General features: G+C 43.8%; 1 protein-coding gene across 2 annotated transcripts in view; it reads right to left on the minus strand.

Moving 5' to 3' along the window:
* The window catches only part of JMY (junction mediating and regulatory protein, p53 cofactor), a 651,557-nt gene that overhangs the window by 472,733 nt on the left and 154,257 nt on the right, over positions 1 to 24,567 (minus strand). For both annotated transcript variants that reach the window (XM_069223266.1, XM_069223256.1), the window contains exon 3: positions 9,907 to 10,057. In XM_069223266.1, the coding sequence (XP_069079367.1) occupies positions 9,907 to 10,057 (151 nt within the window). The remainder of the gene's footprint in view (positions 1 to 9,906; positions 10,058 to 24,567) is intronic.

The following is a 24,567-nucleotide window of genomic DNA, read 5'->3' on the forward strand; positions in this document are numbered from 1 at the left end:
TCAGGCCATTGTTCACAATTGGTTCGTTTACTTGTTGCTCGCATTTGCCTGCTTCTTACTGAATGGCTTTTCTTACTTGTTAGGGCTCGCCAAAGACAGCACACGTGTCTTTTGGGAGACATACTGTTAGCTTTCAGTGAGCCTACCAATGGCTACTGCCTACCAATGATTAGTCTTACTATCACTTAATTGCTTGCTTCTTCTTCAGCTTCTGTGGGCTTTTCTTCCTCTTCTGGTGTTCATCACTCCCTTGGAGCACAGACCCATTACTTGAGCCCCTCCACTGCTCCCCTTCCACATGCTACTTTTTTTTCTTGGTTAAGCACTATACAAGGGTGCATGTGTTTTCCAGCTGTCTCCCTAGTTTACTTCATGTTCCTCTTTCTCACCTGTGTTACTCCCCTGGCTCTCCTTCTCTCAGTTGAATTCTTGCTTCACCACCCCCTCTTCTGTGAGCTTGCCAACACACTCCTGCCCTCCCTCAGGTGTCGGCCTGCTTCCCTATTCCTGTCTTGTCACCCCCCATTCTTAATGAGCTTCTTCATCCCATCCTGCCAACCCTCCATTGTGTGCTACCTCATTCCTGGCTGCCCACCTTCCACTGTCTGTGTGCCTTAACGTCCGCCCATGAACCATGTGCTTTACCCACTCCTCGTCCTCCATCGTCCATGTGCTTCCCCATTACTGTCCCCACTGTTTTCTGTCCTCCTCTCTCGCCCTCTCCTTCCTCCATGTTGCCTCGTCCCCTGCCCACTCGCAACACCCAACCCACTTCTGACTTGGTGGTTTGATTGTTTTATTTAAAGGCACTATATCAAAAAAGCATATTAGTGCAAATTCCAGAAAGCGCATTTTGCACCGTGGAGTGGTAAAAAGAAAAAGAAAAAAAATGCACGCCTCATTTCGTAGGGGCAGGTGTCTTTATTGGCACGTGCCTACAGAATGACATGACAGCCCTAACGGTGTTTTTTTTTTTTTGCTTTGTTTACATTATTTATTGTAATGCTGCACTTACAGTATGACTAAAAATGACTGCCAAATAGTTCTTATAGGTGAGACCCGTTCGCCTTGCTAGTGCTTGTCTTGTGTTTGTCTCTTCCCAGGAGCATAGTTTCTTTACCGGCCTTTTAACTGAATGACTTGTATCCTTCCATTATTTACACTTAGAGATCTACTTTTTGTCTGTTGCTTTCTGCACTCCACAGGAGTACATTTGTTTTCTTGCTCTCTTCCCCATTAGCAAGTTTACCCATACAGACCAACTGTCATGAAGCCATGCTGCTCTTCCTCCTCCTTTCTCCCTCAGCCCTCCCTGCTCAACTTTTGTATTGTTTTTTCTACAGAACCCCTTCCCTTCCGCCTCGCACATACCAGGTCCTTTGTTGCTCACCAACCTCTCCCTTCTGTTTCTCAACAACATTGTTAGGCAGTTTTCAGTTGTTCACCCCACAACTTCCCCATCTCTCTTTCTAACTAAATGTCGTGCTTTTTAAGATGCTCCTTTATTTAGAATGTATGTAATAGCCACTTCTGTTGAGTTTCTTAATTTAACAAAAGGTCAGTCTCCTTATGGGCAGAGTACCTGTTTGCATAAGTCACATGTAAAATTGAAACATATAACTGAGAATTTCACGAAGGTATGCATGAACTTTAAAGAGCACAAGTCAGAAACAATGAGCAGAGACTACATCTCAGTTTCTGACTTATTCTGTCTAAATTTATGCATTTACTCAGAAATTCTGAGTTATAAGTTTGAACTTTACACACCTTGCATGCAGAAATAACAGATATTCGTTCCGTCATGACATGGCCCCAAGATGACATACACCATCTGGAAATGAAAAGGGAAAAAAAAGCCAAAGTGGCTGCAGCTGTGTCGTGGCATAAGCATGCATGTGTATACATCATTTTTATGAGCACGCAATTCGTGTTATTTTTCATTATGCTGCAATGACAGCAAATGGGCAACAACACATTTTTTTTGTACTTTTTATCGCTGCTGTTGAGCATCAGCAAGAAGCAATGGCAAAACCAAAAGACCAGTGAGCACCTTTGAAAGGATTTGCCAATCCTTGTTTTTCTAATACCAAAGCTCTATTCTTAGTTATATTACATTGGCTGAACTACTTGGCTTCACTGGCGTTTTTATTGTGTTGCCTGAACTGTGGAGAATAAACTCTAAGCCACCCTCTCAAGTCACGCTGACTGTAATGTAATCCTTTTGAGGCATCTCAATGTCAAATGGCATTTCATGTGTGCACCATTTTAAAATATAAAACATGCCGTTTGCTACTATTAATGTTTAAACATATTTTCCAGTATGGGCACATTCCCATAAGGTGTCTCTAACTGTATGAATTGCTTTCTAATGCTGAAATAAGTAATTATGTTGTATCTATTATAGTTGCAAATTGCCAAAGAACAACATTGTGATTTTCCTTTATTGTACACAAATATGTTCATGTACCTGCCACACGTGGTCATCATCCTCCTCCTCTAAAACATCCATACTTGGAGATTCTTCCTACCCACCGCTACTGCCGAACATATTTCTTCATCCCCATTAACACACACTTGTCGAAACTGCACCCAGAGATATACATACCTAAGCCTCAGACTCCTCACCCTCCATCTCTCCTATAGAATACAGTGCATTCAAAATCCTTTCTCAAGCCACACTGAAATGGCACCCAGAGATTTGTTGCACATCTGAGCACTTTGCAGCCTCATCAGTTGTAAGAAGTGCTATGAATGCTGCAGTAAAATACAATACAATACCTGATGAATCTATTCCCCTAAATGATTGTTGCTACTACCGTTGGAGGCACCCCAACATAGATCTGCTACTAATACTTCTACTAACACTGAGAGCACTGCTACAATAATTTGCACTATTACTACTAGTACAGTACAGTTATGGTACTACAAGCTTTAGTAATTTACTGTAACAGCTATTATTTATATTACATTAGGTACCTTAGTGCTTTAAGAACTACTATGAGTTCTATTAATAATTATACAAATAGTGATATCTATAACACTACAAATTACTTGAAATCCTTCTTAAATCTCTTAGCTGCCCCGTACACTACATAGTCGTAGAAGAGCACCTGCTCACATGGAAATCCTCAACATTGCTACTTTGGTATCAATGTATACCATATTATTAAACACTTGTTTGATGGTAAATTAAGGCAACCAGTGTCCTTGCTTAGATCAAAAGTTACGTTTTGAAGGTCTCTTCCACTGACGGTTTAGGTCGAGTAGCTCTTACCAAGGTGATAATGTTACCAAAAGTACTTTTTAATTTTCAAATCTCCTGATTCCGGTACCCAAGAGGGTGTTCCTGACCTCGGATGCCATGATGGGTGCATTATTATGGCATAATTGAAGACTCAGGGCTGTCCTGGCTAAGCTGAAGCTTCTCATGGCACCGGGGACGCTTAGGTGCTCCAGATTTTGAGCATTATTAGCTTGCAGTGCAACTTCAATGGCCTGCCTGCTAGCTCACTGGCCATCATTTACTTAAGGTGGAAGACACAGATAAATGAGACACATAAATTTAATTTAGGAAATCTTTTTGTACCCAAATCTCTCTTGTTGACACTCTAATAAGAGGTTGCGCTTCACTCTGGATCGCTATTGCAGAACCCAAATTCCTCTCCGCATACCCAAATATATACAAAGGGAATCCCCCTTAAAGAGTATCAGCACCTTCAGGTCAAGTTTTACAGAGGAAACAGCTGAGATGTGGGAGTCTTTTGGGAATCACATGTGGGTGACATGTTCCAAATCGGACACCCTAGTCAAGCAGTTTGGCAGGCGTCTTATTGCAGAGATTGGCTTCTTATAACGAATACCCAACGCAGGGCTCCCCCAATCCATTAACTCCTACATTGTTTAACAATGGCTGGAGAGTAACCTCCTGGCTTGTTACAGACATTCTGGGCTGTTCAACAGACCATTTGGCAACTTTTTGCATCAATCCTGTGATGATGCTATTATTATATGCTATCCATTGTATTGCTTTTGTACTCAACATAAAACAAGCATTTGCAATGCAACAGGCCTCACGTTTGCGCTATTAGCGTTGTAAACTCCTAACCAGACTTTTCTTGCCACATAAACTAATAATGAAAAGTAAAACAGTTTCACATATGCGAACTGATGGTCGCCATGAAATGAAAAGCGCTTGACTTCTGCCCAGCAAGATCGCGCTGCACAGGGAATGAAAAGATAAAGTAGTCCAGAAAACAGCTGAAAACACAGAGCCTCGTATGTTATCAGTAGTTTACCGGTGCGCTGAAGGAGGGCTAAACAACACCGGAAAAGGCATGACGTATTCATGCCTTTCACAAATAGAAAAGGTTTTTAAAAGGCAAGCCCACGAACTAATGAAAGTGATGGGAGTGACATGGCCCTGGTTAGATCCCACATAGAGATTACAACATGGTCCAGAGCGTTTGCGCGTGCTTGGCCCTAAGAAGAAGAAGAAAATAGTTTAAAATACCACTAATACTATTTACAAGTACTGTTACTACTAAACTCAGAAAAAATTTACATACCTGTAACAAAACGTTTGCAGCTTGTAGGGCTGTAGATTCACATGATTAGCCTTCTGCAGTCATCTCATGCTTCAGCTATTAGTGTAACAAGTTGTTGTTCTTTTAAGGACGAGTTTTGGTTTCAAGGTGACTTGCGATACCACACAGTGAAACCATAACACAGAATCTGCCTCACATTGTGTTTTACCCCTACGGATAATTTCAAGAGTGAAATTACAAAGCATTACAATGTCTGAACTGGAGAAAGGATAGATTTGAAAGAGTATGAATTATAACACATCAGGTGAGCTTGCATCCAAGGTGGCTGGTGAGATGCATATGAATCTACAGGACTACAAGCTGCAAACTGTCTTACTGTGTTATTCATTTATGGGTGAATCAGTCTTCTGAACCAAGTACTCTGGGGCAAACCTGCTAACTTAGAGAAGCAGTGGTGCAGCGGCAGGCAGTTGAGGAGTATTTCTTGGCTCGGGCACAGAGTTGTGCTGCAGCACACCCATGCTGATTCTTTGACACTGGTGCAGAAAGCTGCAGTACTGAGAGGATGCGGACTCGCCTGGCTCTGGCGGCGAGTGTAATCCCTTGAGTCTCTGAAGCTGGAAGTTGGTTCATACACTGGGTCTGGATGGACCACACACTACACCCTCAACAAGGCCTTGTGACACTTGCCAGTTGCTTCTGTAGGCTTCATATTCACCTTTATATCTCTATATCTAGCAACACTTGAGGACAGAGACTGCCACTGTTGAACGCCCAGTGATCTTGCAGTGTCCATATCTGTTTTGGACTGGAGATCTTTATGCTATCTGAGTAAGGATTATCCTTAGTAGGGCATATCCATGATCTTATTGTGAACCGCTGGCCTTAAAGAAGTAAAACACAATCATCCTTGCATGCATAAAATAGCTGCCCCAGAAAGCTATCTGAATCGAGTTGTGGCAATGTCCATCGTAGCATCATAGATTGCTGAGGTTAGATCCTACACATGCATGATAGCTTTACCCTCTGGCAATAGTTCTAGATGCGGCCCATAGTCAAACCATATCTGTCTGTCTTATCAGCTAAGAATTCCTAGTACACTGGAAGCCCAGAAAAAATAATTCCCAATGTTGTCTAGCCTTCTGCCTTCTCTCACAGGTAGTGCAGAGCACTGAGATGCTGGATTTATTATTTTTCTCTGGGCTGCTTCCATAGCACTATCTGCATGAGGATGCCCATTCAAGCAAGCAGGGGTATCCTCAGGTGCTGTATTTCTTGTCTTCAATAGGGATGACTGTTGGCCTTGGGATTAGATATTGGTGATGATAGGTATTGCCATGATGGCCTTTTGTATAGGCTTCTTATCATGGAAGAGTCAGTTTATGGGTTGGAATAGCTAAAACCCTCTTGGATGTACCTTTAGTAAATGGATGAAATCCTCCAATGCCATCCTGAGGAAAGTCTACAGTCGTGGAGTAGCATTTTAAGATATTGGTACTGCACAGTCTAATTCTGGGCTCGTAAATCTCTGCACTTGCCCTACTTTCTGCGGATCATAGTACATGTGTCATAGTGAGTTGGTGTGTCAAAAGAGGTGACTGTGGTGATGTAGGCTTTATAGGACTTTGCCTTGGTGGAACATATAAAGGAGTGAATAGCTTGAGTTTAATCAGAGGTCCTGACTGAGGAAGTTACAATGAGCTGGATGGCTGCTTGCGTGGATTAGCTGTTGCTGGTTCAGGAAAACACATATAAAAATTAGAAAACATCTGTCAAAGGTCTTTAATTAATGTCAGTGGTACCTGAATAACTGGTTGATCTGTGCATCAAGGACCATCCTTATATGACTCATAGTTACAGTGCCACCCGTCATACTGGTGTTTCTCAAAATGCTGAATTCTGGGCTCATGATCATCACTTTGTCCCTCAGGCCCAACAGGATAAACATCTTCCCCTTCATCTCACTCCTCCTCAACCACATCCTTCTACCCAAATTTATTTTCCAGTGGGTTTTAAGCAGGATAAACATCTTCCCCTTCATCTCACTCCTCCTCAACCACATCCTTGTACCCAACTTTATTTTCCAGTGGGTTTTAAGCATGTATCTCCACAAAAGTCAACTTAGGAGAGTGCACTTGATGTGACTTAACACTTTTTAGGGGTTTCTTCAATGTCTTTGAGGAACCTACTGATTCATTCCCACTGAAGAGAGTATTTGATGCCTTTGATTTCTGAAACCATAATATAACTCTACCCTCCATGTCTTTGAGGGCCTATATGAAGGCAGATGGTACTGCAAACCTTGCAGTCCTTGTGGTTAGGATGTAAGGAGCAAATATATTCTTAATGGGGATCTTTTAATTGGAGATTCTTGTCCCCCCACAGGCCTCACTTGGTCTGCTGATAGCTTTTTTTTTATAGAAGAAGCAGACTCAACTGTTTGGTCAGCAATTATAATCCACAGAAATTATAGAAGTCCTCCCATACTTGTAAGAAAGCTTGGAAGAAAAAACAAAAAGTCAACTTATCTGAAGAAGACTGATCAGAGCTCAGGATACTCCCTTCACACACAATATGCATCAGAAATCTGAGATATGGTGGTCCCTACCTTCCTGCCAAATTTGGTGTAAATTGGTTCAGCAGTTTTTGCTGTAGCCCTCCTTAAAGAAGTCTATAAGAAATGCACAGAGAATTTGCGTTTTATGACCCCCTTTTTCCTCTACACCACTGGATGGATCATCCTGAAACTTTCCATGCAAAAACTAGACACCACTACAACACCAGCTACACTCAATCTGCTCAACTCAAATGTCTGTTTTTCTAGCAATGTTTTTAAGCATGGGATTAGCAGAGTGCCATTCATGCCGAGCTAGAAAGAGACAAAAAACTTTACCATTCACACAGCAAAGTTGTCTTTAAGCATAGGATTAGCACAGTGCTATCCACGCTGCGCTATAAAATGACAAAAGCTTTTTATCACTCCAGGCACAGTATTACAGCTTTGAATTAGTAAAATGCTATTCAAGCCAACCTGGAATGAATAAAAGTAAACCGACTAGTGTTTTGCTATAATTATAGCTCTTCAGAGAGGTTTAGCCTTGTCCAGACACAAGGGAGCACCCAGTATAAGTAAACACAATTGAGTTTATGTTAGCAGAGACTGGCATTATGTTTTGTTGTCAGTAGGAAGCAGAAGTAAACTATTAGGGCATGTATAGCATTAGTTTCTGCAACCATGGACAGAAAAAGTAAATCGTAGCAGTATCCTGCAGATCATCACATACTGCTGCAAGACTGGCAGCCTGCCAATCCAGTCACGAACAGCAGGCAGTCAGAAATAACTAATCACAGACATCCACTCTGAGTGAGCAGCCAGAAATGCTAGACTGGTCCTACGATTCAACAGTTCTGATCAGCTTCCATTCAAATGATCAAATCAATTGCCAACGTTTACACCATTCTGACTGGTGGGTAGCCACCATTCACAATAGTCAAGAGCAGAGTGTCATTGGCAGACACACATGTTTTTAGAGCTTTTTTTTGCTAGCCAAACTCTAATATCCCAGCAAACGTGAAAAAAACAATTTTGTCTTGATCACTCAGTGAACCATTTTGCCTATGTGTTCTCGATAACATGTTCTCTTTTATGTTTGCCTGTGGTGTATGATGGTGGACAGCCCTCTTGTGAGTGCCAGGCAACTATAAACAAGTATACAAGCTCTATGTGTTCTTTCAGATGCTTATGGGTGGTTTCTATTGGTGAAATGTGTTGCAGGGAGTCACATGACAGCTAAACAATGTGCCTGGGCTCTGTTCGGTGCATGGAAGGAATTATTTTTTATTTGTTCTGCTTGATGTTTGTGTATTGTGTTATGGTTAGTGCTGTTGGGAGCTATAGGATAACTGTCAATAAAGCGCATGTGCCATGTTGTCTGTATGCAATATGGTTTATCAAATGTGGGTTGAACAGTGCCCAACTGTCCTTTGCACTGGGATTCTATAAATCCTCTCGGTCAGGCATCAGATGATAGCATTAAAAGTGAGATAGCAAATGTAGCTCAAAAACAAATGACTAATGTCTTTCTAAGTGAAGCAATGAAGAAGAACATTCATAAACTACGAGTTACAAACACCCCTTGAAAAACGGACAGGATGACTAAGTTTGAGTATTAACCCTAATCAATAAATAGAAACATGGCTCTAAACCAAAACAACTGAAAAGTAGGTTGAAAATGTAAAGATTGCATGCTCAAGTGGCATGAAAAGTAGGATGAGGTTTAAAGATTGCATGCTCAAGTGGCAAAGTCCTACTGAAGCTGCCCAGTTCTTTACAATGTATGGTCTGGGAATCACATAAAGCTACGTAAGAGAATGCTTTTTAGGGCTGGGTGTCCGCATCATAAAAGATATGACCACAGCATGAGTCATGGGCAAAGATTTACAATTAATTTTCAGCTTGGTTAAGTACTTTGAACCAGCTATTAGCAAACATGAAAAAGCTATATCAAGAATACATGGTTGCACAGAAGAAAACTAGATCGGATAATGCTGTTGCATCAGCTAAGACCCTGCTTTCTGAAGCTCCATTTACAGCATTCAGGTTTAAGTCAAAAACTTATTTTTATCTAATATTGAACTTTGATTGTTTAATGTCGACCTCTTAAGCAAAATCATGTAACAATCTCATTTGTTTCAACTTTTTCAAATGTTAATTAAGCGATAAGAGGAGAAATGCGTCTTTGCATAATCATATGTTTATTTTTTTACTATAATGCATGTTGTGATGATTTTTATTATTCACAAAGTAAGTTTGAATATACTCATTAAAAGTTAGTTTCAAATTACTTTATGATCATCAAGACATTAAGGTCTATTGCTAAGAGAAATTTGTGACAGAAAAGAGGTTCAATGAAAAACGACATCCAATTGGTAACAGTGCATGCAAGAATCATTTGACAAAAGGTAACAGTGGGTTGATCTAGGAAGTCCAAACCCAGTGTCTCTGGCCACTGAGTAATATGTTCTTCCACAAGAATGAAGCAGAAACAACTGATTGTACATATTTTTGTGTGCAAGTGTCTAGTGAAAACATACAGTGAAATGAAGGGTATCTAAATGAATTTATTTCAAAAAAATAATCATAGAGGCTTAATGCACTCCTAGAAACAATAACACATTCATCGTAAAAATGAAATAACTCTAATAACATATTTGAAGTAACATTTAAGTCTTAATCCTTTCAAAAGGCTTTAAGAACAGTGAAAATGGTGTGAGTGCTTGACAAAGAACTCAACATCCAATTCCTTTTATCAGAAAGTATTCATAAACACTTAAGAGCCATAAATGCCATCACACATTTCACCTTTTTGTGCTTTGGATGTTATCTCAAAGTATTTCACTGTTAGATCTTGAATAGAGAGGACGGCTGTGTGGGCTTTTCGCTGCCAATCAGCATCTTCCTTTGTGAGACTTTCTATTCGACGTGGACCCAAATAATCATTGTCAAGAGAGATCTAAAAACATAAAATATGGTAGTGATTAAGAGTTATAGTTATCAGCTACGTACAACATTATTACATTTGAAATGTGTTTTATAGGTATAATCATGCAACAAAAACTGGGTTTCGATTTGCTGCTCTCCAATTATGGTGTACAAACCCAGGGTACAGGACTGAAAACCAGCAGCCAGGTGTCTTGGACCCTTGTTTGACCTCTTGTGGGGAACGTGAACAAGGTAATGGGTCGGCAAACCCGGTTGTGGGTCCAACAGGGGTCTGCAAACCCTGCAGTACAGTCTGCCAATCCTTAGTAGTAGCATGGGAATGTAAATGGCCGTGCATGGATACATTCCTTCCTTTGCCAATTAACTGACTTGTCTATGCAGCTTTTCAAATTGCCCCATCTAAGTTGGAAAACCTTTTTATTAGTTCTCGCCCAAAGACTTACCATAATCCATGCCTGTTTTTGTAGTTAAATTCAATTTAAGCAACTGTGTCTTCACTGGCTTCAGTAACTAGGTGTATGTATTTGTCATATCTGTTGGCTTATTTGCCACCTTCATCCTCGATCAAAATGAAGCAGATGTTCCATCCATATACTAAAAGAGCATCAGAGTCAATGCACTGCACATTAACTGCAGAAGGGACATATGCCATGTTTGGCTTAGTACCCTGTCCATCAAGCCCGAAGGTTGGTAGTCCTTCTGGAAACGCTTTTTATGGAACTTAGTAGAGTCTGCCCAAGGATTTGTACCACAGTTTACTGATGTGGATATTTGCATACAGTCTGAGGAATATGTCAAAAAGACATTTTTAGACATCTCCTTTCTCAACTTACTACCATGAGGTAAGAAGCTGTGTTTAGCGCAGCAAGTGGGCAGGAGGTGTAAAAAGAATATATTATTTACTTGTAATCCTAGTTATGCATAATAGGAATCCTCACTGAAGTTATAAGTGTTGAATATTCTCACCTAAGATTGGGGCTGTAGGTACACTTAAAATGGGAAAGTATATCTTTACTTGGGGTAGACAAGGCATTGTTAAACAGTCCGGTTGCACATACTCCAAAGTATACCATAAAAGCATTTTTTCTAGATGGAAAACCCCTATTTATAAAGGCCTTAAAACCACATTGGACCACCTACCTGAAAATATCCCAGTCTCCTAAATAATCTTTCCCTGCCTTCTCTGTTAGGGAAAAAAGTAGGGAAAGGCTGTCTGTGAGGTCACAGAGTTAACATGTCTATAAAAAAAATACTGTTCCCTGTCTCATAATGCATTATACTGGCAGTTTGCCTTACAGCTTCAGTTCTTTTGGACTATATGATGTGAGGCGTATTAGCCAAACCTAATGACAACCAAGAAGGTAGGTAGGTTGTTTAAGACTGCAGAGAGGATTCTAAGATGCAGAATCAAGATTATAAGAAAGTAACATTTTCTTCTGAGTTTTAGGATCCTCATTGATGTCCATAAACGTAGAGAAGAATAGCAAGCATATCCCTAGGCTGCAGTTATCAATATGCTGAACAATATCAAACAATATTAGCATTGACTATGGGTAACTAACATGGAAATTCAGATTCGTTAACGCTGCTTGACCTACTAATGTGTCAATTAATCTTCATCCATATAGTAATGTTTGGTCAAAATTTGTAAAGATTTCCAGGTGGCTGTATTACACATTTCTGTTAAGGGTTCATTCATTAAGCAAGCAGCAGATGCCGCTTTGCTATGTGTAGAATGAGCCCTAGGACTTCCTAAAAGAGGTTAGCTGGCTCATTGGTAACAGTAAGAAATTATCCATCTAGCAATGGATTGCACCGGTCCTGAGAGCACCACAGATAACAAATAACTTGTTTGTTTTGGGTATATCTATCTAAATCAACTTGTGAACATCTACCACATCCAACAAATGCAAAGATTTTCCACTGAGAAGATGGAATGTTGAAAAATACTGGTAAGGAAATAGCCTGAGTTATATGGAAATCTGATACTACTTTAGGCAAAAAGGAAGAGTATGTTCTAAGGACTGTCCTATTCCTATGAAAAACTGTGTAAGGCTCAGCTGCTGAAGAGAGCCTGAATCTCTTCCTGCAGAAGTAACTGCTACTAAAAAGATAAACTTCCTAGAAAGCTGTCCAAAGAGGCCTTATGTATAGGCCCAAAAGGGGGAGGCATTCATTTTGACACAACCAGATTCAGTTCCCAAGAAGGTGGTGGGAGTCTAAATCGAGAAAAGTCCTCAACCCTTCCAAGAATTCACATTACAGGAACAGTAAAAAAGGATTTTATGCTACATCCTCTTCTATATGAACTGACCTTTAATAAAATGTTGTTGCTTTGCCTTGGCCAGATGAAGTAAATACGGTACAATGACTTCTTAATAAAGAATGGTGTAAAGGCCATTGTTTAAGGACCATATACCACATATTTTCTATGTTCATATATATGGTGCTCTGGCAGATTGGAGTTTAACCTCCTTAAGAATGCTCGTACATGTGGTGAATTCAAATTGCATATTGTATGATTTCAGAAGCCATGCTCCTAAATTCAACAAGGACACATTGGGGAGGGGAATAGAGTCCATCCTTGCATTCTGGAAAGCAGGTTCTGTTTGAACTGCTGCTTTTTGTGGGGTTTGACAGATGGGTGAAGAAGTTCTCTATACTACCATTATCTTGGCCATTCTTCGTTGTCATATTGCACTGTCTCAGTTTAATGCTGTTTGTACAAGTGTTATCAGAAGAAAAGCATGAAGAAATCTTCCTGAATAACTGATCAAAAGGGCATTACCAAAGTTTGTAGTTCCCATGTATTCAAGGCATAATTTGGGCATTTTGCATGTGTTTCTGTTGCAAAGAGATCTTTATTTGGGAAGCTCTAGTCTCGGAAGGATGACTTTCACTTACTTCACACTAGTAACGAATTACAAATCAGTTGGGTTGCCAGTGATAGAATTTTGGACCTGGCGCCGCCTTGATTGTGAGGTAAGGCTTTGTTGTGGTATTGTCCGTTTGGAATAAAATTCTGCTCATTTTTACCTATGGTTGGAAAGTTTTAAGGGCTAGGTTGACTGCTTTTATTTCTAGGACATTTATGTGGTAGAGATATTTTTTGACCACAACCCCTGAATGGCTAGATCTTGAAAGTGAGTTCTCCAACCTGTTAATGAGGCATCTGTGACATTTATTTGGTTTAGTAACTCCTGATGTGAGGGAATTTCTTTAAGGAGGTTCTGTCTGCAACACCATTCCTACTCTCTCCTAAGGAGGACACGCATCTCTCTTGGACTGTTTAGAGTTGCTGTGGTCATGCAGTTACTATTATGGTAAGAAGATTACGTGTTTAGGGTGGCAGCACGACCCAGTGTGGGAGACTGAGACATCCCCACATCTTTTGGAAGCTGCCGACCTAACTCCTGACTATTCTGTAGTTCCTCAACCGGCACTGGAAACAAAGAGGTGATTTGTGGCAATCTAAACCAAACATTTTGACTCCTCAGGGAAGTTGTGGTAACTGATCATACTCCTTTCACTGTTACTCACACATGTCAAGGCCACACACAAGATGCAAACTAGGTTTCAATACATTTATTGAAGCAACTGCCTAGTGTAAAAGCACGAGCGGTGATGTAAAGACAGATAAAACATAATACGGTTATCATCATTACAACCAGTGTAACAAGAATAAACAACCCCACTATTTTGTATGATTCTAGAAAACCTGGAGAGTCCTGCCTAAACCCTATGTCTAGATATTAGAGCATAGGGGTTGTAACCCTTCTGCCTGTTCTGATCTAACGGAGTAGCCCCAACCCCATACCTCATTAGCATAACAAGGGTCTGTCTGTTGTTTGGATGGCAATCCTCTTGAGAAGCTGAAGAGTTGAGGTCAGGATCAGCAAAGCTTTTGGTTGTATGGCATGTGTCCCAGAATGCCCATGACTATAATGCCCTTTGCCCTCCTTAAGCCTATATGCTGTGTATATAATAACCTATACAGAGTTTGTGAAACAGGCCTAAAGTACTGATGTGTCTAGTGAATAGGGACTGGCTCCTGGACTGGCAATACAAGTTAGCATATCACGTACCGTACATGACGGCCTTGAACAGGGCACAGAGTGCACGTTGTACAATGGCTTGATAAAATGTGCAGTGCGAACTCCATCTTCCTAGAAAGAGGTAGCTGATTAAAATATAAAAACAACATGCTAACAGCAGGCTCTGCTAAAAAAAATATGAATAAAATGCAAATTAGTGTAAAAAGCACAGGTTATGGGACTAATGCTAAACTAAGGGTGCCCAATCTAGGTGTTAAGGGGGGTCCTACAACAACCTCTCCTTGCTGGAACAGGAGTGCAGAGTGTAATACCTAAATAAACAAGTATAACACTTATAAAGTATTTAAATATATAAAAACTTTCAGCTAATCAAAGGAGTATGAACTATAAATCTAAAACCAAAGTGTAAAAAAAAAAAAGGTCCATGACAACAACCAGAACAAGCCAAAGCATAAGACCATAACAGTTTGTTGTCTCAAGACTAAGGGCCAATTAAAAGTCATCAGAATCCCTCATGAGACTAACGAACATAGCAGGGGAGATGGAATCCAGGACAGACCACACTTTGGGAGACGATAAATGCACTAGAGCCTCATTTAAAAGGTTAAAGGAGCACACATAATCCGTAGTCTCAGCCATAGCTGAGGAGGCAGCACTCCATGCTGTACCAGATGTCAGGGCACCGGGAGCCAAAGCAACATAATCCATGAAGGGTGGCTCATAGAAGGCGTCATGAAGTAACAGCAATCTCAGGGGACAATTCCAGTAATGAACCTTTATCGAGAACAACATCTGGTATATGCCCACAGACCATACCTGTTGCTGGACAAGACACACTTACAGTGCATGTTGGAAGGAGCACCATAAGCAACGTAAAATAGGCTGCACACAGCAGAATAGTGGTCGAAATGACAGTGTCCAGTCCTTATGAAGTTCTTCCAATAGTGCAACTCCAAAGTACTGCATCATACATTCATGACACAACTGGGCTGTCGGGCGCTCCATCACTCTTCTTAGTTGAGATGGGGTAACCATGGTGAATTAAAAATAGCAGCCGCAAGATACTGCCAATTCGTTCCAAAACAATAGGGAAACTTTTAAAAAACACTCGAAAAAAGTGAGTGAATGGGTGAAGGAATTGCACCAAAGACAGTCTGGAATGTACTTACAAAATCAGATCCAACAGCCTTAAAAAGTGAACAATCCCTCCAGTGCTAGATGCTTTAAAAATATGACTCACCATTTCACCAAAGTGTCTTGGAAAGTTCATATTTAAGAGAGACTATATCTCAGCTGAGGGCGTTGACACTTGCAGGTCCATATGTCTCACTGGCAGATGTGAGTGCCACATGTTTTTGTAATAATAGTGCTTTTAGTTTGCTTAGCTTCTCAAAACTGACATTATAAGTAGCAATGTGAGGCCACAAATGTGCTACTTTTATCTCTTGCATGGTAGGGAAAGTACATTCCCACAGCAGGTCACTATTGTAATGGAATGCTATCATACTAGCATAGGCTAGTATGATATTAAGTGGGGTGTCTGCGGTGGGCGTTTGATGGTGGAACCTTTAATTTGTTGACAGATGTTACAGATAAGGCCATACTGTTTGTATGTGTTTTTGAAAAAGAGATGGTAGCTGTCAAACCAGCATGGAAAGAAGCAACACCCTTTTGAACTGCTCTGATCAATTCTAGCTTGCGATCTTGGTTGGATATCACACGATCACCCATCCCTGCTATTGGTACAAATGCAATGTTTGGGCACTTAAATGGTAGGAATATTTGGTAGGGTATGCTTCTGGTAAAGGCTTAGAGTCAGTCAAAGCATTCACAGCAGCCAAAATTTAATCAACCCTTATATGATAAGTTATCGCAGCAACAGATTCCGTTGCAACTGCAAATTTGGCAGCTTCATCAGCCAATGAGTTTCCTACGTTTATTCCAACACACTGGTCGCCCAATGAATGTATTACATGAGCCCATGACAATTTGTCTTTAAAACCTGCCATTTCCCCCCACAAACATTTGTGATATGGTGTTTCCTTTTAAATCTCTGAACCCATTAAGGCGCCAGTAATGCAAGTTTTCATTAAGGGACTGGACACAATTATCTGAATCACACACAATAAGTGTAGGAAGATCAGAATCCATAGGTTCCAGTGTCAAAAGCAATGCTTTACGCTCAGCAAGCTGTGAAATCCCCTATGAACTGAGTGTAGATTTGTAGAGGGTGGAAGTTACCAACCCTCATAACTTCACAGACGGCTGTGCAAGCCATGGAGCATTGGTATATAGTACCTACAGCTGGCTGAGTTAAACCATCAATATAAATGATGATTCAGTAATGATCAAGGGACATGACATTAGTGCACATGGGGCACTCAAGTTCATATTGGAGAAATTCCTTGGTCTGTAGTTTTGGATCAAAAATGCTGGCTTTGGTAACAGACTCAACGGCTAGGATTGGGGTAACGACAATAATGCATTTACTCAGGGCTAATGGTCTCTCCTTCATGACCGCCATCTGAACTGCAGTCAGTATTTTTTTCTGTTCGGGCAAAGCACATTGCTGCACTTAAATAAAAGTGTGATTTCTACGAAATGGGTACCTTCATTAAATATGACATATGTGAAACCAATGGCACCAGTATGACCCGAATTACCAAATTTGTTTTATTTTCACATGGGTGTAAGTGTTTTGCTTTAAGCATGTCAGTCTTTAATGGAAATAATATTTGGTAGCTGACGTTCCTAATCTATTTGAGGAACATCTTTGAGCATCTGGCGTATTGCAAGTGCTGCCGCTTCCTCTTTAATAGTACTTAAAATAATTGACAAGACTGTGGCAAAATTGACCATTAATTTCATCTTCACATCCAAAGCAGGAGCAACCTTGTGTTCATTTTGTATTTGTTTTAACACTTCCTGAAGATTTGAAAGTGTTGGTGTGCCATGTCGCTGTATCAATTGCAGCAAATACTGTGCCCCAAGTAGAGCAGGCATCTATGGAAGGAACAATCCCAAATGGCAAGCATTTTGTGAGGATTCTGTGTTTATCTTGGGGTCCCATATGGGGGAAACACTGCTTCCAGGTGGGCAGTATTTTGTACAATCCAAAACTGAATTTCTTCACGTTTGGTGGGAGCCTTACTCATAATTGCATTGGTAATTATGAGGTTTATCCCCGGTGTAGTCAAAAGCTGGGCAGCTGGAGCAGCCCTCACTGAGGCAGTGTTCAAAGTCTGCATTACATTTAGCGTCTATATATGCTTACTAGATCATTATGTAAGTGATGTAGTCTGCAGGGGGCCGAGCTTGCCCGGCTACAAGATGGCCGCGCTGTAGTAAAGCTCTGCCAGCCACCGTAAAATCCGTCCACAATCCTACATGTCACATTCGTGTTTTGCTACCAGGAGTGTTGCCAAGGATAGCTACGAGGAGCAGGCGTGTGCGGATGCCCCTTTTTCCTGAAAAAAAAAAAGACGAACTGGAGCCCTGTGGTGCGAGAGGCGCCAGCGGCTTGCTTAGAGCTGGACGCGTGGTGGGCCGCCGTAACGGACGGGTGCGGCCCCAGGGGACGGACGTCTGGAGACGAGAGCCCGTAGCGGCGGAGAGAGGTGGGACGGCCCGCGTGCCCCGCGGCGGCCGGTGGCTCCCGTGGAGAAAACTTAGATGGCGCGAGAGGGGATGCGGTGAGGAGGCCCGGCGAGAGTTACGGGGGTGCGAGTGCGATGGAGTAGCACGGCGTGCGGGTGTAGATGAGCACCCCCTCCCTCCCCCCAGGTCAAAGAAGGCATTTTGAGAACAATTGGAAGCGGCGCAATAAGGGCGACGGAGAACGATGGAGAAGACGGCATAGTGTGGGAGCTGGTTGACCCTGGGGGCCGCTAGTGCCGTTGGAGGGCCCCAATGTTGGCGCACTTTGTTTTAACGCGACTGGAGCATTAAAGGGGCTGAACGAGGAACGTAGCGCTTTCAGTGCGCAGCCAAGAGAAACTGGGTGATTGCCTCTAACATCAGTAATAATCAGCGCGCAACACCATCCATCGGGGGTGAGTTCACTGTCGCGAGCCGGGGTGCGCTGGTGGTGCTTGCTTTTTGGAACCGCGAAGTGACTCTATACACCACCTAAAACATGGGCACGACAGACAGGATGCAAGCCAGACTGCAATTTGAACGACGGAAGACTCAAGGCCCAGCAGGAGATGGAACTGAGACGTGCTCAGAGAAAGGCCAGGAAGACACTCCCAGGGAAGAACAGGATTTAAGGCGGCTCCTAGTGTCAATGCAGCACAGTCTAAATCAGATAGACGGGAAGATCGACGCCCTCGCATACCGAATGGACAGAATGTCTGAACGCATAGATAAGCATGCGGAGCGATTGGATCATGTGGAGAAGAGAGTGTCAACAACTGAAGACGGGCAAACTGAACTAACGGGCGGCCAAATGAAACTCAGCAAAGAACTGAGTGCGCTCAAACTAAAGGTGGAGGACATGGAAGCCCAGTCCAGAAGGAATAATCTACGAATAGTGGGCCTGGCAGAATCCACTGCGATTACAAACATGGAAAGCTACATCGAACAATTGCTGGTGCTACTACTAGGACGCACTACCTTTTCGGACCTATTTGTAGTAGAGAGGGCGCACAGATCGTTAGCGGCTCGTCCGCCTCCGGGGGCCCCTCCGCGCCCCATCATCGCTAGGCTATTGAACTTTAGGGATCACGATGCTGCCCTACTCCGGGAAAGAGAACTTAAACAATTGCAATATGAAGGGGTGACGTTATCGTTTATCCGGATTTTACAGTACAGGTGCAGGAGACGAGGAGAACAATTATTGAGGGGAAAAAACTATTACGGTCCATGTACTTTTAGTTTGGCAGGGTAGAGCATCCTGTACTCTGAGTCGACATGGATGGTAGTCCAATTGTTTTCACAGACCCTAAAAAACTGGAACACTTTGTGAAGCGCAGAAGGGCGAGCGGCGGAGCTGAAGCTGCCGCAGATGAGGACATGTAGGTAGCGGTAAGAGGGTGGTGTGTCGGCTGCTACTGCCATCTTCGATGCACTATCAGGACTGCAGAAGATGAGGTTCTTGTGATACAATGGAACGGAGAGTTAACCTGTACTGTTCGTTATTGGGTGATCTGGGCTCACTATGGGAGCGAAGAACGAGTTACTTACCTTCGGTAACGACTTTTCTGGTGGATACATTAGCTACCTGTGGATTCCTCACCTAATGAATACTCCCATGGCGCCAGCATTCGACGGAAATCTTCTTACTAGTCTCTGCACGTCGACGAGGACGTCACTCTAGCCCACGCGATGCCGTCTGACGTCATACAGGCAATAAGAGGTCCTCGACGACGTGCGGACGTCAGTACCAATCATTTTTTACGTGCATGAGAACAACCAGGCAATGCAATGAAAGAGCAAGGCAACATCCCATTATATTGTAAAAATACACAACATTGCATGAATAACTGTAAATCTTTTATATATATATATATATATATATATATATATATATATATATATATATATATATATATAACTCTCTCTTTTTAAAATATATATACACATCAAGTATATACACAAAGATATATACATATATACATATATATAAATATATTATATACAACATCTATTGCACCCTCAAAGACCAAGAGGAGCACACTCAAGGATTACTTGGTAAGACCAGAAAGGCAACGGGGAGGCGGGTGGGACCGTGAGGAATCCACAGGTAGCTAATGTATCCACCAGAAAAGTCGTTACCGAAGGTAAGTAACTCGTTCTTCTGATGGATACAACTACCTGTGGATTCCTCACCTAATGAATAGAGTCCCAAAGCAGTACCACGCCCGGCGGTGGGTGCCTAAATGGTCAAACCAAGAAATCCTGCAGCACTGACCGTGCAAAATGGCCGTCTCTTCTAACCTCAGAATCCAAACAGTAATGTTTTGCAAAAGTGTGAAGGGACGACCAAGTTGCGGCCTTGCAGATGTCGACCACAGGAACACCCCTGGCCAAGGCCGAAGTGGCCGACTTAGCTCTGGTGGAATGAGCTCTAATGCCCTCAGGAGGATCCTTCTTTGCCAAAGAGTAACAGATTTTAATGCAAAGAACAACCCACCTGGATAGTGTTCTCTTGTGGACTGCCTTTCCTCTCCTCTTGCCCACGTATCCAATAAACAGCTGATCCTCCAGCCTGAAATCCTTTGTTCTATCAATAAAGAAGCTCAACGCTCTCTTTGGGTCCAGACGGTGCAGTCTTTCTTCCTCTTTGGAAGGATGAGGCGGAGGATAGAACGTGGACAAAGTAATTGCCTGAGCCAAATGGAAGGGTGAAACAACCTTCGGGAGGAAAGCAGCCTTGGTCCTCAACACCACCTTATCCCCATAAAAAGTTGTATAAGGGGGCTTTACTGATAAGGCCTGCAACTCACTCACTCTCCTTGCTGATGTTATAGCTATCAAGAAGACTGTTTTTAAAACCAAATACCTTAAGGGGCAAGAATGCATAGGTTCAAAAGGGGACCCCATAAGAAAAGTCAGGACCAAGGACAAATCCCATTGCGGCATAACGAATGGCTTTGGAGGATATTTATTTAGAAGACCTTTCAGGAATCTGATAACAATAGGGGATTTAAATAAAGATGGTTGGTCTGGAAGACATATGAAGGCTGACAAGGCCGATAAATAACCCTTAATGGTAGCCACTGCACAACCTTTCTGCGCTAGAGACAGAGCAAAAGACAAAACGTCCGATAGATGAGAATGCAAAGGATCAATCTGCCTCTCTCCACACCACGCAACAAATTTAGACCACCTATTAGCGTAGATAGATTTAGTGGAGTGTCGCCTGGCCGCTAATATAACATCCACTACCTCAGGCGGGAGAGAGAAGGAACTCAGGTTGCCCCGTTCAATCTCCAGGCATGTAGGTGCAGACTCTGGAGGTTGGGGTGTAGAACCTGCCCCTGCGACTGCGAGAGGAGGTCTGCCCTGAAAGGGAGACGGAGCGGAGGGCACATTGAGAGTTGGAGAAGGTCGGAGTACCATACCCTCCTTGGCCAATCCGGAGCTATTAGGATGACTAGAGCCCGGTCCTGGCGAATCTTCCTCAATACTCGAGGAATCAAGGGTATGGCAGGAAACGCGTAAAGCAACTGGCCGCACCAGGTTATTTGAAACGCGTCCCCCAACGCTCCCTGCATCGGATACTGGAGGCTGCAGAACAACGGACAATGCGCGTTCTCTCGAGTGGCAAACAGATCTACCCGAGGAAACCCCCACCTCTGGAAGATTAAACGGACTTGATCTGGATGGAGACGCCACTCGTGGTCTGCCGAGAAATGGCGACTGAGACTGTCCGCACGCACGTTCAAGACTCCGGCCAGATGGTTTGCTATCAAGCAAATCTGATGGTCCTTTGCCCAGGACCATAGTCGAAGAGTTTCTCTGCAGAGAAGGTACGACCCCACTCCTCCCTGCTTATTTATGTACCACATCATGGTAGTATTGTCCGTTAGGACCTGTACCGACTGACCACGAAGGGAAGGGAGGAAGGCCTTGAGAGCCAGACGTACAGCCCGTAACTCTAACAGATTGATGTGAAACATCTGTTCCTCTGGAGACCAAAGACCTTTGATCTCCAGATCCCCCAGATGAGCTCCCCACCCTAGAGTGGAAGCATCCGTTATGACTGTGGCCACTGGTGGCGACTGCTGGAACGGCTTTCCTTGTGAAAGATTGTTGCTTGCAATCCACCACCTCAAATCCACAGCAGCATCTCTGGAGATCTTGACAGTACCCTCTAGATCCCCTTTGTGTTGAGACCACTGCCTTCGGAGGCACCACTGAAGAGCCCTCATGTGCAAGCGAGCATGCGTGACCAACAGAATGCAGGAGGCAAAAAGACCGAGCAGACGAAGGACCTTGAGAACTGGAACTACCGCTCCATTTTGAAACATTGGAACCAAATCCTGAATATCTTGAATCCGCTGAGGCGGAGGAAAGGCCCGACCCAATGTTGTATCCAGTACTGCCCCTATGAACAGGAGGCGCTGAGAGGGCTCTAGGTGAGATTTGGGCTCGTTCACCGAAAAACCCAGGTCGAACAACAACTGGGTTGTTGACTGCAGATGATGCGACACAAGCTCCGGGGACTTGGCTTTGATCAACCAGTCGTCCAAGTAAGGGAATACTGCTATCCCCTTCCTTCTGAGTTCTGCCGCAACCACCGACATCACCTTCGTGAAGACTCGAGTTGCTGAAGTAAGACCAAACGGAAGGACCGCAAACTGATAGTGTTGCGATCCCACCACAAACCGGAGATACTTCCTGTGTGACTTGAGTATCGGGATATGAAAGTAAGCATCCTGCAAGTCGACAGACACCATCCAGTCTTCCTTGTTCAACGCCAAAAGCACCTGTGCTAGGGTCAGCATCTTGAATTTTTCCTGCTTGAGGAACCAATTCAAGATCCTCAGGTCCAGAATTGGGCTCAAACGACCATCCTTCTTGGGAATCAGGAAATACCTTGAGTAACATCCTCGACCCCTTTCCTGCTCTGGGACCAACTCCACCGCGCCCTTGGAAAGGAGGGCTTGTACCTCCTGTTCTAGCAACAGGAGGTGTTCTTCTGAACAATAAGAAGGGCGGGGCGGGATGAGGGGCGGGAACTCCCGAAAGGGAAGGGTGTAGCCTTTTCCCACAATACTGAGAACCCAAGTGTCCGTTGTAACAGTCTTCCATTTGGTGAGAAAATGCTGTAATCTTCCCCCTACAGGAGAGGAGTGAGTGGGAAATGGTGGAAGCCTAAGGCTGCTTCCCCTGCTGCACCCCGCCAGAGGATGAGGAAGAGGCAGAGTGCTGCTGAGAGGCTCCTCTGGTGCGGACCCTACCTCTCCCCCTAAAAGATCTATAGGGATGGGAAGAGGCAGGTTGCTGATATCTTCCCCGAAAGGAAGAGGAGGAAGAGCCACGCCCAAATCCACGAAACCTCCTGAAAAATCTGGAAGAGGCCGTGGAAGAAGGAGCTTGGAGCCCTAACGACTTAGCCGTGGCCCTGCTTTCCTTAAAACGTTCCAAGGCCGAATCAGCCTTGGCTCCAAACAGTTTGTCCCCATCAAACGGGAGATCCAACAATGTGGACTGTACATCTGCAGAAAAGCCCGAGTTACGGAGCCAGGCCTGTCTCCTTGCCACCACAGTTGTGCCCATTGCTCTGGCTACCGAGTCGGTGGTATCCAGTCCCGTCTGGATATCCTCCAGGGCTCGTTGGTACTCCTGCTCTTCTATTACATGGAGAGCACGTCTCCTGGAATGAAGTCGCTGTTCAATACGCGGAGTCGACAATGCCTCCGCCGAAGTCGAAGATCGGCGCCGATCTTCAGAAGCCACCGACGCCGCGTCCGGCGCCACAGGTAACTTCGGCGCCGACAAAAGAGCAGCTGAAGCAGATGGACCCACCGGAGTCACAGGCCGAAATCCCGACTTCGACGTCGACGGGATGGAAATCCCCGGGGCCAATCCTTCTGACGCCACCGGAGCGGCCACCGGCGCCGACACTGGCGCCGAGCCCACGTTCCCAAAAGGGAGAAAGGGCATAAAGGGTGCCGGCCGAAGAGGCGCAGGATCACCCAAAGAAAAGGCCAAAGGCCCAGCCGGAGCACCCCCTGGAGCCATCTGTTGGAAGATGGCATACATCGCATTCAAGAAAGCGGAACTATCGGCTCCAGGGGTGGGAAAAGCCGGATACTGAGGTGCCTGTCTCGGAGGCGACCCCGACGCCGGCCTCGGCGTCTGCGCCGGAGAAAACACCTGAGGCTCCAATACCTCAATCACCGACGCCTGTCCAGGTGAAGTTGGAGACGCCGGAGAGGGCAACGGCGTCGAAGGATGCGGCGTAACCGTGGGACTGATCTCCCATGTCCTTCGGCGCTGATCCGAAGACCTGGAACGAGTCTCCTTCGAATGACGCCGAGATTCTCTACGGCGCCGGGAGTCTCGATGACGCCGATGTCTTGGAGAAGAAGACTTCTTGTGATGCTTCTCCTTCAATTTAGCCATAAACAGCTTCGCCTCACGTTCCTTGAGGGCCTTTGGATTCATGTGCTGGCATGAATCAGAAGTCGAGACGTCGTGGTCGGAGCTCAAACACCAAAGGCAATCGGAATGAGGATCCGTCACCGACATCTTGCCTCCACACTCACGACAAGGCTTAAATCCAGACTTTCTCTGCGACATTATTACCACAGCGAAAGACTACGCAGCAAAAATACACTGTAACCAAAAAAGTAACAGTTGCTCCCTCGAAGATAACCGTTTCGAATGCACGGAAAAAAGGGAACTGACGTCCGCACGTCGTCGAGGACCTCTTATTGCCTGTATGACGTCAGACGGCGTCGCGTGGGCTAGAGTGACGTCCTCGTCGACGTGCAGAGACTAGTAAGAAGATTTC

Source organism: Pleurodeles waltl, chromosome 1_1 (genome assembly GCF_031143425.1).
Source record: "Pleurodeles waltl isolate 20211129_DDA chromosome 1_1, aPleWal1.hap1.20221129, whole genome shotgun sequence".
Lineage (NCBI taxonomy): Eukaryota > Metazoa > Chordata > Amphibia > Caudata > Salamandridae > Pleurodeles > Pleurodeles waltl.